Source organism: Melanaphis sacchari, unplaced genomic scaffold (genome assembly GCF_002803265.2).
Source record: "Melanaphis sacchari strain LSU unplaced genomic scaffold, SCAv2.0 Contig178_pilon_pilon, whole genome shotgun sequence".
Taxonomy (NCBI): Eukaryota; Metazoa; Arthropoda; class Insecta; order Hemiptera; family Aphididae; genus Melanaphis; species Melanaphis sacchari.
Genome location: NW_020270843.1, coordinates 931,856 through 950,217, shown reverse-complemented (window position 1 = coordinate 950,217; position 18,362 = coordinate 931,856). Strand labels below are relative to the sequence as shown.

General features: G+C 24.7%; 2 protein-coding genes across 2 annotated transcripts; one reads left to right on the top strand and one right to left on the bottom strand.

Annotated features, from left to right (window-relative positions):
* Window positions 1–1,753: 1,753 nt before the first annotated feature.
* On the bottom strand, window positions 1,754–8,351 carry LOC112592542 (probable ATP-dependent RNA helicase DDX55 homolog). Its single transcript, XM_025336633.1, has 11 exons — window positions 8,150–8,351; window positions 7,969–8,079; window positions 7,621–7,899; window positions 7,352–7,560; window positions 7,114–7,293; window positions 6,925–7,016; window positions 6,246–6,451; window positions 5,967–6,141; window positions 4,278–4,404; window positions 3,896–4,193; window positions 1,754–1,855 (listed from the first exon to the last, which is right to left on the bottom strand). The coding sequence occupies exons 1-11, from the start codon at window positions 8,252–8,254 to the stop codon at window positions 1,811–1,813; spliced, it is 1,827 nt and encodes a 608-aa protein (XP_025192418.1). The 5' UTR covers window positions 8,255–8,351; the 3' UTR covers window positions 1,754–1,810.
* A 4,591-nt stretch (window positions 8,352–12,942) lies between these two features.
* Window positions 12,943–17,389, top strand: LOC112592513 (RING finger protein 121). The gene is made up of 9 exons (XM_025336596.1): window positions 12,943–13,090; window positions 13,211–13,356; window positions 13,437–13,489; window positions 14,230–14,371; window positions 14,432–14,586; window positions 14,841–15,069; window positions 15,364–15,497; window positions 15,583–15,684; window positions 17,233–17,389. Exons 2-9 carry the CDS (start codon window positions 13,327–13,329, stop codon window positions 17,351–17,353), a joined length of 966 nt encoding a protein of 321 aa, XP_025192381.1. The 5' UTR covers window positions 12,943–13,090; window positions 13,211–13,326; the 3' UTR covers window positions 17,354–17,389.
* The last annotated feature ends 973 nt before the right edge of the window (window positions 17,390–18,362 follow it).

The following is an 18,362-nucleotide window of genomic DNA, read 5'->3' as shown; positions in this document are numbered from 1 at the left end:
AATTGAATAATATATCAGTGGTTTATGTCCAGATACACGTCTAAAGATGATTGGTCATAAACACACTCGCAACTCTTAGAGCATGATAAAAATTAACACATTTTCTTAAACTTAACAATCTGATAGTACAACCCAACTACTTTAATACAATTATTATAAATAGTTTAATGCAAAATGTTAATTTGTACATAGAATAAAGTGCTACATCACAATAAATCATTATTTGGCAATAAATTCTGATGACATATTAAGAATTAAGATATTTTTATAAAACATAGACGGTATGTATAAATAATATTACTGTAAATTGTAATATTTATTACTAATATTGTTATTGTCACAAATAACGTCTAGCAATCGTAGTAATGAGTGACGAACTACCTACAGGTTCTACAGGTGGATAAATTGACAACTTTAACAATTTACATTAGTTAAACGATTATTATTTTGGTAGAGAAAAATTGTATTATATGAAAATATATCGTGCACTTTCGAATTGATTTAGTTTGAAGAACAATTATTAAATTTCATCCATACCTGGATGGTTAAGCACCCTAGTTTTTTTTAATATTTTAATGAAAATCTACAATTTTTTTGTTACACAATATTGAAGTTTAACATTGTTACTTAAATTATGAATAGGTCAAAATTAAATTTTTACGAACTCGAACTTATAAAAACTCAAAAATTTAACTATAACTAACTCTAAAATTGAATAGTAGTAAAAAAATTTTAGACTTGCCAAATAATTATTGAAATTAAAAATCTTATGTCATGTTCAAACATATTGAACTTGAATATACTCAAAATTCAATTTTTGTAAATTAAGAATTTTTAGAACTTTTAAAAGAACAAGATCCAAATCTAAAACTTGTTGAGCAGCAAAATAAACCTAAAATTTTTATTTTACCACCCCAACTTTCAGCCGTTTAACTAACATAAAATTAGACATAACTTTTTTAGAAAAAATTATTTTAATTAAGTATCTATATTATTACACCTCATATTAAATTTTTAAAATTAGAAATTATATTTGTAAAACAATAAGATAATAAAAGTATAAAGTAGCTAATTAACATTATAATTTCTTTAATGAACGACATAAAGTATACATAATATTATAAAATGTATGTTATGCTTATAATATAAAGAACATGGCATGTAATGTAAAATGTGAATTTCTATATTTCATGTTATTAGACATCAACTATACATAATAAACCTTATTTTATTTTATTTACCTATAAACCCTTAGTCTTCACCTATATACATCTATTATGAAGTGAAACAATCACTATATATAATATTTGTTTGGCACCACAGAGATAGTTTTCAAACATAATATTAACTGGGGATTTGATGTCTTGGTTACTGTTTTAATCTTTTTATTTAAATATATCTATAAAAAATTAATTACATACATAAGCATTATAATCTACTTATAGTATCATACTCGTTCCAATGTAAAATAATTATGTCTGAACATTGTAATATGTATATGTAATATAATATTATAATTTATTGAACAAATAATAATGTAACCTTGACTCAAAAGTACATTATTTAATTGAATTTAACGACACACTTCCTTGTTTATTTAAGAACATTTCAAACATAAACAAACCTATAATAAATAAAATGGTTTTTTTTTTTTAAGACATGTGTGTTCTATTAATTAGATATTAATATACAATTAGTTCTTAATATTATAAAACACTAAACATTAAAATAAGTAAAAAAAAAAAAAAATTGATTTCTTTTCTAATAATATTGTTTTATTTATACTTGTTTCATTGAATACAATATATTCTTAAACATTCTCTCCAAATTCTATATCAAATTGCTCTTTAGATATCTGGAAAAAAAAAACATTCAAGCATTTCATAGGTAATTAAAAAGAAGTTATTTTATTTTATTAAGAGAAAATGCATGGTGTGTTGTCTTCATATTGTTAATGCATAACATACTAAAAATTACATTCAGCGGTTCCAATGAGAATTTTTAAATATTAATATTTTACTACATGCTCACTTAAAAATTAAAATATCGTTAAGAATCATCAATAATATTTAAATAATGTTGTCAAATTTCAATTAAATGATAAGTTAATTTACTCTAATATTTAAGCTAGTACAAATTTGGAACTGCTAAGTATAGGTTTTAGTAATTAATTAGAGGAAACAAATGCATGTACAACATCCTCTTAAATAACATATATAAGTATTATAATTTACAATATTGCTTATTTTATCATAGATAAAATACATAATAGTAAAACAGTTAAATATATAAAAGGTACAACTAGGTAAAAAAAATGAATATTTTATTTTTCCTTATATTTTAACTGAACCTGGTTGTAATCTATTACATATAATAGTGACAATACAAATACTAACAGTAAATCCCATGTTAACAACAACACAGTTAAATGTTGTAAACTGAGACACTAAGTAACACTCACATAGATGATAATTTATTTTAATAAAAATATGTTTATGACTAATTATGAAATCAACAATTTAATACACACTGTACATTAATTTTAGTTTTTATAATAAATCATATTAATATGTCTCAACATTATATTCACAACAAAATTGTAAATACATAGGTAGAATGATGATTTAATGACCCAATTAATAGCAGTTATTTAAAAATGTTTTAAGTATTATTTCCTCCTTTAAATTTATTTTATATTTATTAATTTAATTTAAAATATGTATAATTTCAATTTACAAATTTATATGCAAAACGTTTATGTCTTTATTTACGAGTTTATGACCTTTTAAACTGTATTTTAATAAATTGATTACAACATACAAAGTTTGTTGTTAACCTGCCAATTGGCATTCATTTTTCTATTTCAAACATATAAATAGACCATTTTGTATTAAAAATTCTCAACAAATTATTACAAAAGTTTATAAAATTAAAAAAAATACATAACTATTGTTTTTATTATATGATAGACCTGTGCTATTATAATATTGGCTAAAAGAAAATTTAGTTAAAAATGGTTGATTCTAAAAATCAAGATAATTTTTAATAAAATGTCAACTCCAACATAATATACTGAACAGCAGATATTAAAAATGACAGAAGCATAATACATGAAAATATTTGATAACAACTTAACAAGTTTGTAGATTTTTGAATCTGTACTGGTTATTTTTTTGTAGCAATAAGTAACAATACATTTTAGTCTCATAAAAAATTACTAAATATCATTATTCATTTTGTAAGCTTAAAATAATAACTATAATTTAAATTAACAATAATATACTGTTTTAAAAAAAAAATTTTAAATTAAATATTTATTATATTTTCATAAGATGAATGTATTTTCGATCATTATTTTTAATTTTAGTTGAAAACAATATTTATTATCTTTATACTCAATACCATATAGTCGAGTATACTTTCCCATTAGTTTTTTTTTTAATATTTTTAATTTAGTTGAAATAAATTTTATACCTTTTATTTTTATAGTTGGATAATAAATACATAATTTTTTTATAAATTAAACATAACAAACATGCATATTACTATAAATATGTTCTATACTATGCACAACTTAAGAAATACACTCAACAGTTGATTTATGCATAGGGGTATATTTAGTATACAGTAAATTGACAGATGATTTACTCAATAAAGGTGATAGACGGATGTTGTTTGATAGCCCTCTAGTAAAAACTATTAGTCACCAAGTATGTGTTTCTAAAGTTGAGCAGAGTATAATCTAGACATAAGACAGTTTTTTCATAAAATAGATATGAAATACTTTTTTTTTCAAAAGATTAAGTTATGCTCAACTATGATTTACCCTATCATAAATCTCTTGTTTTTAATAATCATACAATTTTATTTATAGATTGAAATTTTTAAAAATTACCTTTTTATTTTTTAACTTTTTCATCAAGGCAATATCTTTAGCTAAATCGTTCAATTCTTCTTGACTGAAGGCTTGCTCTCGTTTCTTTTTGGCTTTGGCTTTTCCCTCTAACTCCATTTGTTTTCGTAGTTCTTTTTTCTTTTTACGTTTTTCTCTTCTTTCAAGCTTTTTCTGTTTAGCATCAGCCCATGCAACAGTTTGTTTTAACCCTTTTTTATGTTTCATTTTACCAAGCCAAATTCCAGTTTCCATGTAATTTTGTAACTTTTTTTGTCGTGATTCTTCTCTCTCATTATTTCTAATTTAAATTATATAAATATATTTTCATGATAAAAATACCTAGTCAATTTTTGACAGATTTAGTTATCTGTAAACAACTTACTGATATTTAATAGAATTGAAATCAATATCAACTGGAATAAAATCACTAGTATCCTTATTTTTTAATTCAGGCATTTTTGGAAGTCTTAAGAGACCAAAGCCAGTTGCAAGCTTACCAAATTCCAAATCTGTAGATAATAAATTTATAAAAGTGACAATTCAGTTAGAATAGAGAAAATAATTTTAAATTACATACATAATACACTAAAAACTTTAAAGGTATTAAATTTTTATAGTGTATAATTATTAAGTATTAATGATTTGACTTAATTCTAAATAAACAATGACTCAAGTCATAAATGTATACAACATAGCTAAATATAAATCAGTCATAAAAACATATACCAGAATTTAAATAAAAATAAGCATATATAAAATAAGCATAATATTAAAACACAATACAAGCTAAACATACTCAAAATCACAGGGATACCAGTCTTCATTATATCTACTCTGATGCACTCTCATCTAGATATGTCCCCGTATTAATAGTTAAGAGTATAACTAACATGGTCATAAATTCTGCTTTGGGCAGAAAAATCCCATTTATGAGTTAAGTATCTCACTACCTCTAAATAATACAAAAATTTTCCACTTTGAAAATAATGGCTATCTGCACTACATTCTATTAAAAATGAGCGTGTATTCAGTTACTGTAAAGATAAAATAATACTGGTATATGTATATAATTATACATTAATACCATTATACTGCATATATTTACCCATGAATAGGATACAAATATTACAAATAATATATTAATAACAAAACACTGGACTGGCATTAAGGAAAATGAAAAAACTGTAGTGTCTGAGTTTTATAATTATAAGACAAGTAAAGAATACTTAGATCAGTGGTATCAATTAAATACGGATGTAAACAGTTTTAAAAGGGCAAACTTGAAAAAGGTCTTATTTTGGAAAAAAATTCAAAAGATGATGGATTTATTAAGTGAACAGAAATTTATTAATAGCAGTCAAGACACAGGAATATTAGACAAGTTTTAACTTATTTTTAACCATACAATAGATTAATAAGTAATTAACTGGAACACCAATAATATATCAGTTACTGAAAATTGTTTGATGGAATTTTTTATAGACTCCTATACTTGAGGTCTCTGTTATGAGAATTTTTGTATAATTGTAGAGAAAATTATGTTAGCTAGCAGGTAATAAGACCACAGTCAAAATTATTTTTTTAAATGAATAAAATATGGATTAGTAAAAAAAAACTCAATTGAGAGTCTCAATATTGAAAGCTAATCTAATAATCAAGAGTAATATATAAAATAATATCAACAAGTCCATTCTTGTTTAAAAACCAAACCTAATATTATGAAGCTGATTTACTCATCTGAGAAGTTAGAAAAACAGTTTAATAATTTGTTTTATCATATTATTATATTCTACTTATTAATAAATATTATTTCACTTATTTAAATTAACTTATTTTATTCTATTTGATGTTTTACTACAATTATTATACTGTAGTAATTTTCACAGAAAATTTTTAAAATTCGCCTTAGAGGGAAAATAAAATATGGAAACATCATGCATTACACCACTCTATTATACAATATGTTTATATTGCGTGCAATTTGCTGTAACCAATAGCAAGTAAAAGTATCAATAGAGGTTTTAGTCATTATCTTATTTCTAACAAAGTATCAGTTACCAAGATACATTACCTTTTATACGTAATAGTAAATGACATTCGTGTTTTGAATATGCTTGTATATAAGATACAAATGCTTTATTAGCTTTATCAAAAATTGTTCTATCTTTGAGTTGACGCTTTCTAACTTTTTCAACTACAAGATCTACATTTTCAACTTCTAATTCAGGCATTAACTCCAATATTACCTAAGAACATTTATATTTTTATTTAATCTTCAAAAATATAATGAGTCAATACACATGATATTGTAATACATGTTCTATAAAATTAATTTAATAAGTATATTTACCTTTTGATTTGAATAAATAAAATGTATGTAAGCATCTTCATTAGGCATCAACATAACTAATGAAGATCCACTTTTACCTACTCGAGCTGTTCGACCAGCACGATGTACAAAAGAAGATGCATTATTAGGAGGATCATATTGAATTACCCAGTTCACTTCCGGTATATCAACACCACGTGCCATTACATCCGTACATATCAAAATACCTAAAATATATGCATTTTATAGGTGAATACTTAAATGCAATAACAAATTATGTTAAGTAAGAAGTTAATAAAAATAACAGAAACATAATTATTAGATTAAGCTTCTTTTTTTAAAATTTATTGTGGAAGATTTTAACAATGATGTTTTAAATAAAATTTAAACACTATTAAATAGTTTTTAATAATATCACTATGAACAAGTAATTTGCAAAATACCTAATTATGCATTGCATTAGTAACATACTAAATTTATATATTTAATTAAATGTATCCCGTACACATTTAAAAGTAAAGGTGTATAATCTACAATTAAAATATTGCATAAATTATTAAGCAATGAAACAAAATATGTCAAATATATTAATAAATTATTAATTTATGAAAATAACCACCACTAGTTTCACTGTTTATTGCAAATGAACTTTGATATCTACTTTAGTTAAAATAATGTTCATAATAATTTTAGTGTTTACCTCTATCAGCTTTCCAAAATAATTCAAATATTTTGTAACGTTTATTATTCATTTTTCCGTGTAAGCTGAATAAATTTATTTCAGGTATCAAACTATAAATGACAAAAATAACAACTAAAATCTTAAAGAAAAACTGTAAATTATGATAAGTACAAACAATATAAATTATCATTAATAATTAATATTTACCTTCTTAAAATTATTGAAAAGTATTCAACGCAAGCACATGTTGATAAAAACAACATATATTTTGAATTTAATCCATTTTTTTTTAAAAATGTCACTAAAAATGCTAATTTTTTATCAGCATCACATATAGTATAATAATTTTTTAATGCTGAAGGTGTAGATATGGATTCAATTTGATTACTAAAAATAAATAATAGCTTGTAATAATATTAAAAAATTTAATAATATAAGAAAATACCTTTTTGGGTTTAAACAATGTTTTTCCTTGACAATAACCATAATAGGATTTCTAAGTCCTGCCTTAACAAGCATTGCTACCTGTTTAGTTTGAGTAGCTGAAAATAATCCTGTTCTTCTTTGTGTAGGCAAATATTGTAAAACAGTATTTATAGGCTTTTCAAAACCTAATTCTAAAAGCTTATCAGCTTCATCTAACACCAGCATTTCCTATTAATAAATTAAAAATAATTTAATAATTCTAATAGAAGCATATATTAATTTTTTTACCAATGATTTAAGTGATTTGTGTAAATGAAAATTAGGTATCTTTCTAGTTAATAAATCTTCCAGTCGTCCTGGAGTAGCCACAAGAATGTTTGCTCCATTTTTATTAAATGCTTTAACATCAGTTTCTATTGGATTGCCACCTAAAGTAAGCATTTGTGTAACTCCTTCAATATTATTCAAGAATTCAGCCAAGACATGACTGGTTTGAGTAGCTAATTCTCTAGTAGGAGATATTATAAGGCCTCCCACTTCATGTTTTTTCAAAGGATCACTGCGTTTCTAATCACAAAATATTTATGTAAGCATCATACTATTTAATTTTTTTTAAATATGAGAAGTAAAACTTACTAAAATCAATTCTAGCATTGGAACTAAAAATGCCAATGTTTTCCCGCTACCAGTGACTGCTTCTGCAGCGACATCTTTTTTTTTCTCTAAAATATTCTTTATAGATTCGACCTAAAATATTATTGTTAATTTATTAACTATGTATATAGTTAATAATTCTTATAAAGTTGCAAACTATTACTTGAATCGGTGTCATGCATTTAAATTTGAAGTTTTCTTTGATTGTTTTTAAAACAGGTTCAGACAGATTTAATGATTCCCATTCCAAAGATGGTGCTAAAGACATACTTACATGTCTTTTATAAATAAGTATTTGTAGAAAATATATTTTTTAATATTACAAAATATCACTATTAGTAATTAGTAAATACTAAAATAAACTGTTATTAATATTTTTAATAGAAATTTATAATAATTACTAATTTATGATATTGGTTCGTATCTCGTCAAGCGTCACACGTGTTGTTGAAATACATTTTTATCACGGATGTTCGTAATTGTTATCATATTTTCATGTTTTTATCACAGATATATCTGTTTATGTTACTTAATTATTATCAGAGCTTGAATTTTAGGACCAAAAATAACTAAAATATAAGTACACTTTAACATGCCATAAAAAAAAAAATGAAAAAACAAATCTTTTGATTCTAGGTCTCAATTTAATTCGTTATTTTCTTCTTCACCAAAAAATATTTTAGAAATTTAATGTTTTAATACCGTAATTATTTTTATATACCTACGGCTATAATTCTTTTTTTAAATTGAGCCTGCTTAACTCTATAATGATTTGAATGATTTTTTAATATCTTTTATTATTTTTACACAATTATAATGGGCTTTTTTCTGTAGTTTATTTATTCCTTTTACGAAAATTGTGAAGTCTAATTTTATAAATGCAAAGTATCTCTTAAGATCGGGCTTAACAATGCAGTTTTTAGATATTTTATGCTCACTGTATAATCATTATCAAGTTCTGTAATAACACAGCGAAAATTTTAAAATTTTCTTAATAAATGGGCAATGGCCGTGTTAATCCATCATCTCCATTCTGTAAATATAAGCCATGCTATACTAAGCATGTTAGATTGTTACATTATCAATTTTGAATAAAACTTTTAATGATTTTTGTAGATTTTTTCATGTATGGCGTTGTATCTGATAAAATAATAATTGCATATGATCATGCTGTATTCTGTTCGGCAATATTTGCTCATTGATTTGTCAAAAATTGAACTGACCGTAGAAAAGCTGATTTTTATAATTGTTTCGAGCGGAGTAAAAATAAGGTTCTATAATATTTAATCTCCAGAGAATCAATAATAAAATTGGCAATAAAGTGTCTTTCGATATTTATTGTTTCATTGATACTCACCCAGATGCGATTCCTTATTAGATGAATGTTTAAGAGTTATAATTTTTTCTTTAATTTCATTTTAAATATCATCAACATACAATTTTCACGATGTTGATATATCTGGAATAATTGGACTTTTAGAAACATATCTGCGTTACTGGTAAGTGGTAGGTACCAACATTTGAGTCAAGTATAATATGTACTATATAGACGCTATATAATAGCATATAGTTGTATTACATACTCAAAAATCAATATATACACGCACACACATATAAATATATATAGTTTTATAGATCCTCATCGTACTATCCGTCATTATAATACTCAAAGAAAAGGTTGAAAGAATTGAAAAAAAATATTATGAACTCCAGCATGAATATTTGCAGCTCAAAAATAATTATAAATCGATTGAAACTGAGCTAATAACAACGTGTAAAGAGAAATCAACGCATCAAAAACTTTAAATCAATGTACCTATTACAACTAAAGAGTGTTTGAAATGCATGGGATTTTTTTTTTTTTTTTTTTGAAGGTTGTCAACCATATCTTAATTATTTTTATCATCTATTATCACTCTGATTAAACAATAATTTGTTTTATTGAACTTAATTGTCATGGAGCGATTAAGTAACCATCGGCGTAGGTACTCATTTTGAAAACCCAATACAAAAACGGTAAGTGCTCAACTGTGACTGTTAACTTCGTACGACTTTTGTATGTGCGGAAGCGTCTACTGCATCATAAATTCTGTGATTAGAACGGAAATTTGAACTAACTGGTTCAGTTGAAACACAAAAAATTCCAGGTCGTAACCGTACAATTCGTACGTATAGCCAAATATTACGACGCGCAGAAGTGTGAATATGAGTCATGGGAATGACGGCTTGTAGACTGTATATATGTGAAGGTGGACATATGGTGGGTATAATTTTTAAATATTAAATCGAAATGTACTTTTAATGTAATAAAATAAAAAGTTAAAATTTAATTATGATTTTGGCTGATTTATTCCATGTTCATAAATTGTGTACTTTAAGGAACTCTATATTAGATTATATATAATTATATGTATACTTTATACAGTCACTGGCGCCGAACTCAGATTTTTTGTGAAGCAAAATATAAAATTTTGTCTCACTTACTCGCCCAAACTTTTCAGCCATTTAATTAGATGTAAAAATACATCCAATTTTTTCTTCTTTGTTATTTGAGATTCTACGCGATTACACATGGGTTATACACCCACGACTCACTTACTCATTTGAAAAATGAAGCAATCCCTTCATAATATGATAGATGAGTTTGGCGTCACTGTGTATACAGTATACATATTTGTATACGATCTAATCCAAAACCAATCATAAATTGCTTGTATCTTATTAATCGGTGCCCGATGGAGTTAAGTATTTCATTGGTGTATATTGAACAATTGAACACTGAACTCTGAAAACAGTTCAACAGTGTCACAGTAGGTATTAGCCATTAGGTAATGTCTACAGATCAAGTTCAAACGTTCATCACATAATTTCAATATTTCATCATGCGGAATCACGAATTAAGATATAGGTACATACATAGGTACGTATAAATGTATAATGTCATATTATTATTATCATTATAATTATATAATAATCTTTGCCATCCGTCATTGCTGAATACTTAAATAGTGTTTTGTCACGCCTGAGAAAAGTTTAATTTTCGATGCCAGTCGAAGCGTAATGATGACTATTGTAGAAAAATCGATCCGGTGGACGATGTAAAAGTGAGAATCCTACTTCACATCGGATGGAAAACTGGAAATCCTCGCAACAATCGAAACGCACGGCAACACAGTAGTCAAAAATGAACATTAAAGTATCGATACGTTTTATCTATTAAATAAAATACTAGGTGGTAGTAGGTTACTAGGTATATGAAACCAGTGCTTGATTTGGGGGGGGGAGTACCCCTTCTTTTTTAATTTTTTTTTAGCGTACCCCTTGTATTTGCCCCCACGGTAATGTGATGGTTAATTTTATGTGGAACGCTCGTTTATCAAACATCCGATGAGTCCCCCTTCTATTTTTTTTCTAAATCAAGCACTGTATGAAACAGTTAAACGAATCTAGTTGGTTAGTTAGTAGTTGATGAGAATAACAAGAACAGTTAATTATGAATTACTATAAAGTCGATAGAGGTGTTTACGAAGGTGGAAAAAGCGTGAAAAAAAATTTCCCAGTATAAAACATGGCAATTCCAGTCTAGGTGAAATCACGATTTTACCGTGATGGGGTAAAATGAAACCCTCACTTGCAGTTTGTTCCTCAAACGTCATCTGTGACTGAAATAATTCACTTCCCGTCATTACCAGTTACCAGTGGACACACAATAGATATAGTCATATAGGTTATAGGTACAAATATACCTCGAGTTCTGGACTGTTGACTGGTTATATGATAATACCTACATTTATTTTTATTTTTACAAAATATTTAAAATTTATTCAAAGAATAATAAGTAAATTTGATAAGAGTAATAAAACATGAAAAGTATGACGGAAGAAGCCACCCATTGATGACACTACCTAATACTTATTTTGTTTCAGTTTAATAAGGGGATTTTCTAGGATTCATGTATTTAGCAGGTCACGACACCAGTTACGTTAAATTAATAAAATAATAATTAATAACCAATAAGGTATACATTTATATAATTTTTCTAACAATCATTAAGTTACTTCTGATTTTTTTGAATCTTGAATATTTTTTTGAATTTTTATATTTATAACATGAAAAGTTTTATTTGATTTGGGTATATATCAAAATAGATAGAAACTTCAGTGTAGCCGTGTAGGTCTGTCTCATGATGATTGGGCTCTGTCATTTTCAATAGGTCCCAACGCTCTATATAAAACTTAAAAAAATTTAACTGCTTTTTAGTTTATTGAATTGCAATAAAATAATTTAGGTACCTACTCAAGTTATTAAGAAAACAATTACAGGAAACAGTTTTTTTTACAATTGTACATATAAAATAGAATATAATTGTATTATAAAAAAGTATTTTAATGGATTTTCTAAGACTTATACAGTTATACCTTTGATAAATTTTTATTTTTTATACATAATAACTTATTACTAACGAGGTTATATAATATACTTATTATATTATGTAGTTACCTATTTATAACAGGCCGACAAAACTTGCACCTTTTTTTTACGTTTTTATTAGGTATATAATGATTTGAACAGTAGTCTTTAATAAAGTGATAATGGTATTATAGATACACGGTAAATTATTTTAAATACCTAATAATAACGTTTTATAAATTACGTTATTATTATAAAATCGATGATATTACGCAAAATAATAATGTGTAGGACAACTTGTCTATAGAAGAATGTGACTGAACCCCAATACTATAGATAATATATTGATTAATGATTAAAGACTGAAATGATGATTAAACATAAAATATTAATAATAAGAAAATAATTATCATGCTATAGCTATAGTTATTATACTTATTATTAAGTATCTACAGTCTGTGATGGTCTATAGACGTATTAATTTACTTTTTATCACTATACAATAAATAATCATTTTTACAAAAAGTAAATATTGATAGACTAAATAAAAAAAAATATGCTACAGTTCCTTGTTATACTTTTTACCTAGTTGTACAAATAAATTTACTAGTTGCAACTGTTTATCCGTACCTACTTTCAGTTTATCCTTTTAAAGACTGTTTTTATTAAAATATCTCAACATTTTCTTTTGAAGGTAAGTATCATAGAATATCATATTGTCCGTTATATGGTCTGTGTTTTTATTCAGTAGCTTAGTACAAAATTATTTATGTATAATTAATATTGTGTTATTTAATTTATTATTTTTTATTAGATACAGTAAACTGAAATTAAATTATTTAAATACATTCAACAATGTATCAACAACTTTGTTAGAAATTTAAAAAAATATTGATTAAGTGATTTGTCAGCATTAGTTGAAATCAAGAAATGGATGTTATAAACATCACGGATATGGCTGTGAGTTTTTTTAAGCAATAATAATAAGCACATGATTATTTATACAAAATGTGAACTGTTGATAAATATTTTTACTATAGATTGAACCAGTGGAAAATGCCACAAGAATTATGACCCGAGAAGAACAAATGAGGTATACATTTATTAATGTACAAATCATTAAAAATACATTTTTAATTGATGTATTTTAATAATATAAATCATTAAAATCCGGTATTTACTTAAATATAGCATTGACTATTTAATTATTATTAACTAAAAGGATAAAATAATGGTATAAAATATGTATTATATTTAATTACAATAAAATATAAAAAATAACAGCATATTTCATGAATAAAAATATAACAACATCAATCAATCAGTATATTATAATATAATAAACTAATTATCAGTATAACTTTTAAACTATTTAAATTATACCATAAGTGTAATTATCTATAGATAATACAACACAGGTACTTCTTTTAGAGTTGACAATAACGTCATTCAAAATATAAATTATTAGTATAATTATTTAATATACAACCACATTAATAATTAAAAGCTATTGACCATTATTATAGTCAATTTTTCTATGAAGATTTTTAGTTACAGAAATAAAAATAAAAAGTATAAATTTAATAACAGTTAAGTTTTAACATTCTAACTTATCATTTAATTAAAAATTATTTTTATTTATTGAATAAATGAATAATATATCTACATACTTTAATAGATATCTACAAAAATGAATATTGTTAGTTAGGAATCCTCTTAGGAATTAATAAATACATAAATGTATTTTTGTTTTTAGTTAGTGAATAAAGAATTCTTGTATTTTAATATTTAAAATAATTTATTAATTTATTATGTAATAATTTTAATTCTTAGAGAAGAGCATCGGAAATTACATGAAGCTCATAAAGGTCATGAGTCGATGCATGCTGAGATGTTAGTAATTTTAATGATTACTATGATTGTTGCACAAATAGTATTATTGGAATGGAAAAGAAGGCATTTTAAATCATTTCAAGTAAATTGTATTTTTAACATTTATATTAAAACTTTTTTTATAAACTGATTAATTTTTTAGGTTGTGACATTTTTAGCATTATGGTTAATACCAATTTTAATGTCAATTCGTATGTCATATTGGAGGTTTATTGTATTTTGGACATTGTTTTCATTGATCACAGGACTTGTGGTACGAAAAGCTTTAGAAAAACCTTTACAAGGATCAACACCTAGGTATGCTTGTAATGCCTGTTAGAAGGGCGCCCACTTGAAAAACAGTGTAGCTTATATTAAACTTATGATTAATCTCTCTTGAATGTAAAAAAATACCTAAAATTTGAGTTTCTAGACTATCTTATGACTTTTCATTTACTGTCTCATTACAACTTGTGGGCACCCTTGGCTTGTCATAGTTATCGCTAAGGCGAAAACTTATATAAAATAATACATCATGTTGTATGTAGTGTGATGGCATAAATGTTATCCAGATTGGTGTACAAATGGTTCTATTTCATCTACAAACTAACCTACGTACTTGGTAGTGTTGGATACATTATCATGGTTGCTGTATTTCTTGGATTTGGTGTTATGTTCAATCTTAACCCAGTTACATCGATGGATTATGGATTGATAATAATGTACTATGGGTTGTATTTTGGTGTCTTAGGACAAGATATTGCTGAGATATGTGCATCTAAAATGGCTGCACACTTGGGAGTAAGAATTTTAAATTTATAAAAAAATCATTAAATTACACAATATACTTTATACAAAATATTTAACTTCTTTAAAGCACTTTGTTAAAAAATATTTTGCAAGGAATAACACATAATTGATTGACATACAAATTCTTCGTTTATGTTCAGTTTGTAAAACTAATCTTTTATGATAGTAATAATCACAATATTATTTTTTAATATAAAATTTAGTGAGCAATAATTATAAAAAATTGATATATTATCTAACCATCTAAATGTTATTAATTATTTATTGTTGTATTAACATTATTAGTATTATACGCCTCAAGGAATGCCAACTAGAAGCTTAGATAAAAATATTTGTGCTGTTTGTGGAAATAAATTATTGGTGAATGCTGGTGAAGAAGGAATAATTGAATCTACCTTCCAATTAACATGTGATCATACGTAAGATTTTTAAAAATTATTTATTAGATTTATACTTAAAATAAAATAAAATAATTATCAAAACGTTGTATTTTTACATTTGTAGATTTCATGAATTTTGTATTCGAGGATGGTGTATTGTTGGTAAAAAACAAACATGCCCATATTGTAAAGAAAAAGTCGATTTGAAAAGAATGTTTCGTAATCCGTATCCTTTTTATTATAAAGATATTTGTTATAGATTAAGATGAAATATTCAAAATAATATATATTTATAATCATTTTATAAAATAGTTTGGAGCTTGTATTGTATGTTATCTACATTAACTTAGATTGTGTTGTATGTTATTTATGTTATGGGTGATATCTACGTTGTATGGAGACTGATATTGTACTCGGACAAATGGAGGACTTACAGTAATTTAAGTGACCACAGCTATGTGTATAAAAGTGTAAATCATCAGCTTTACTTCATTGATTCGGAAACAGGGGCCTATACTCAATCTAAAGAATTTACATGGAGGAGTGTCAAAGTAAAATACAGCATAAACACACGTGGTGCCACCAACTTAGAACGGCAGTTAATGAAAGAGTGGTGACTATTGTGTGGTGAATTAGTGGTGAATAGTTTTTAAATATATGACAAAAAGTTCTTTATTGTAATAATTCTCAAATGGTAAACAACAATTACAATCTACATATTGTGAGGTAGAAAATTGTAGATAACATACAACACCAACAAAACATTGTGGTAAATACATTTTTCATGTAGATAACATACAACGCAAGTTCCAATAGCTTAATTAAAAGTGAATAAGCAAATTTATTGATAAAATTATCATTTATGAAAACCTAGGCATATTAATTTTGTACAAAATCCCATTGTTGAGTTAACATCACTAAATAATATATATTTTTAATAGAATGATGATATTTCTGAATAATATATCATTAATAGAGGAAAGCTAATTATAATATAGTATTTATAGTTTTTAAATTATTAATTTGTTATTTGTTTTTAATTATAGATACAAAATTTTAAAATTTATAGTTGTATGTCTTGCACATAAAACTTATTATTAGAGCTTTGAAACTGAATAATTTAATTTTGGTTTTTAGTTTGGGCTCTTGTTTTCTTATTAATGATATGGATATTAAAAACTTTATTGATACCTTATGCTTATAAAATAGTTTATATTTAAATCATTAATATTTTAGTGCATAAAATATAGATTAAAAATTTTTATTTTCTTTAAATTTTGCTATGTTTTTAGTGCTGATGAATTTCAAAGATCAAAAAACTATAATATTTACTATCAAAATCATTTTTGTTATTTGTCTTATCTTATTGAGTATTTCAAGATTTTTTTTTTTAATACTTTTATTAAATATTTTATTTTAAGTACCTATTTGGTTTTTACCCTGTTTTAGAGTTGTATAGGAAATAGCATTTATTCTGGTTTAAAGTCCTGAGTTTATTATATTGTACTAAATATAATTAACTAAATAATAAAAATTAAATACAATTATCAATAAATCAAAAATTTATTATTTAATTTACGAAATTTTAATAATTTTGAGTAAAATATTATTGTAAGATTATGTTTATTTGAAATACTTGATACCTATTAAATTTAAATGATAGTGTGTTTATAATTATTTTGATTCATAATGATTTACTTATGTTAATGTTTAAATGTATGATATTTACATTTTAATGTAATTTGTGCATATCCTTAACTATTTATTTCTCTAGGTGGGAAAAACCTCATGTTTTGTATGGTCAACTATTAGATTGGATACGCTGGTTTGTAGCATGGGGACCAATTATAATGAGCATTATACAATTTTTAAATTACATTCTTGGATTAAAGTAGTTTAATTTTTATAATAAACGTGAATTTTAAATTGTTTTGATGATATGATATGTTTATATTTACCTATTTACTGAGATGTCCATGGACTTTGATTGTTCTAATGTTAGACAAAACAAAACTTAGTGTTTTATTTTTGTCATCTCTTTTATTCCCTCTCCAAAAATATACCCTTATTTACATAGTGAATTTCATTGTTTAATAAATGTTTTAAATTGACTTGCAGATTAAGTACAATGTAATATTGTTATGTTTAAATTTTTTACTTATTATTGCATAACGTTTGTTGTCTGACCAATGCACAACATATCAAATTAATGTTCAACTGAACCAATTTGTATTGTTACTTGTTAACTTTAATATTGAATTGAACTATTATAAAATTTTAAGTTAATTAAAAAAATATATATTTCAGTTTTCATGCAACAAGTTGTAAAATGTTATTTTAAAAAAATGCTCATAAATCTCAGAAAAATTAAAATATTGTAAATAAACGAAAATACAACCAAATATAATATTTTTAACTCGAAATTGTATAATAGGTTAGTTTACTCTAATATTAAAGGAAATAACCAATGATTAGTTCTCCCGAACAAAAATTTGATATTATTATGTGTTGGTCGGAGTGAGACAGTAAATAGTGCACTGATATTGTATTAAATGTGCCGTGCTCATCTAAATTTTAAATACTAATTAAAGGTATTAAGTACTTTTTGTAATAGTATATAAACACAATATTATGTACTTATGTGTTATATATTTATATACATGTACATAATTTACGTCTTCATATTATATTATATTCTGCTTTATCACAAATATTTAAATTTGTAAATCATGTTATAACTTGTAATATAGTTATTGGTAAATGGTAACAATTATTATAAATTGTTTATTGATTTTAGGAATGTTGCTACCTACTTTAAGGAATAATTTATGTTGAATCAATAAAATCTTATATACATCTATAGGCTATAATTATATGTACACATATGAAAGAATTCTTGAGGAC

What these genes read in the sequence shown, in the direction of transcription:
- LOC112592513 (XM_025336596.1), top strand. Translation starts at nt 13,327, where the DNA reads ATGGATGTTATAAACATCACGGATATGGCT. An exon ending in GGCATTTTAAATCATTTCAA is followed by an intron (nt 14,372 to 14,431) that starts GTAAATTGTATT and finishes TTAATTTTTTAG; the next exon opens with GTTGTGACATTTTTAGCATT. An exon ending in CAATTAACATGTGATCATAC is followed by an intron (nt 15,498 to 15,582) that starts GTAAGATTTTTA and finishes TTACATTTGTAG; the next exon opens with ATTTCATGAATTTTGTATTC.
- LOC112592542 (XM_025336633.1), bottom strand. Translation starts at nt 8,254, where the DNA reads ATGTCTTTAGCACCATCTTTGGAATGGGAATCATTAAATCTGTCTGAA. An exon ending in TTTTCAATAATTTTAAGAAG is followed by an intron (nt 7,017 to 7,113) that starts GTAAATATTAAT and finishes TGTCATTTATAG; the next exon opens with TTTGATACCTGAAATAAATT. An exon ending in AAAAGTTAAAAAATAAAAAG is followed by an intron (nt 1,856 to 3,895) that starts GTAATTTTTAAA and finishes TTTTTTTTCCAG; the next exon opens with ATATCTAAAGAGCAATTTGA.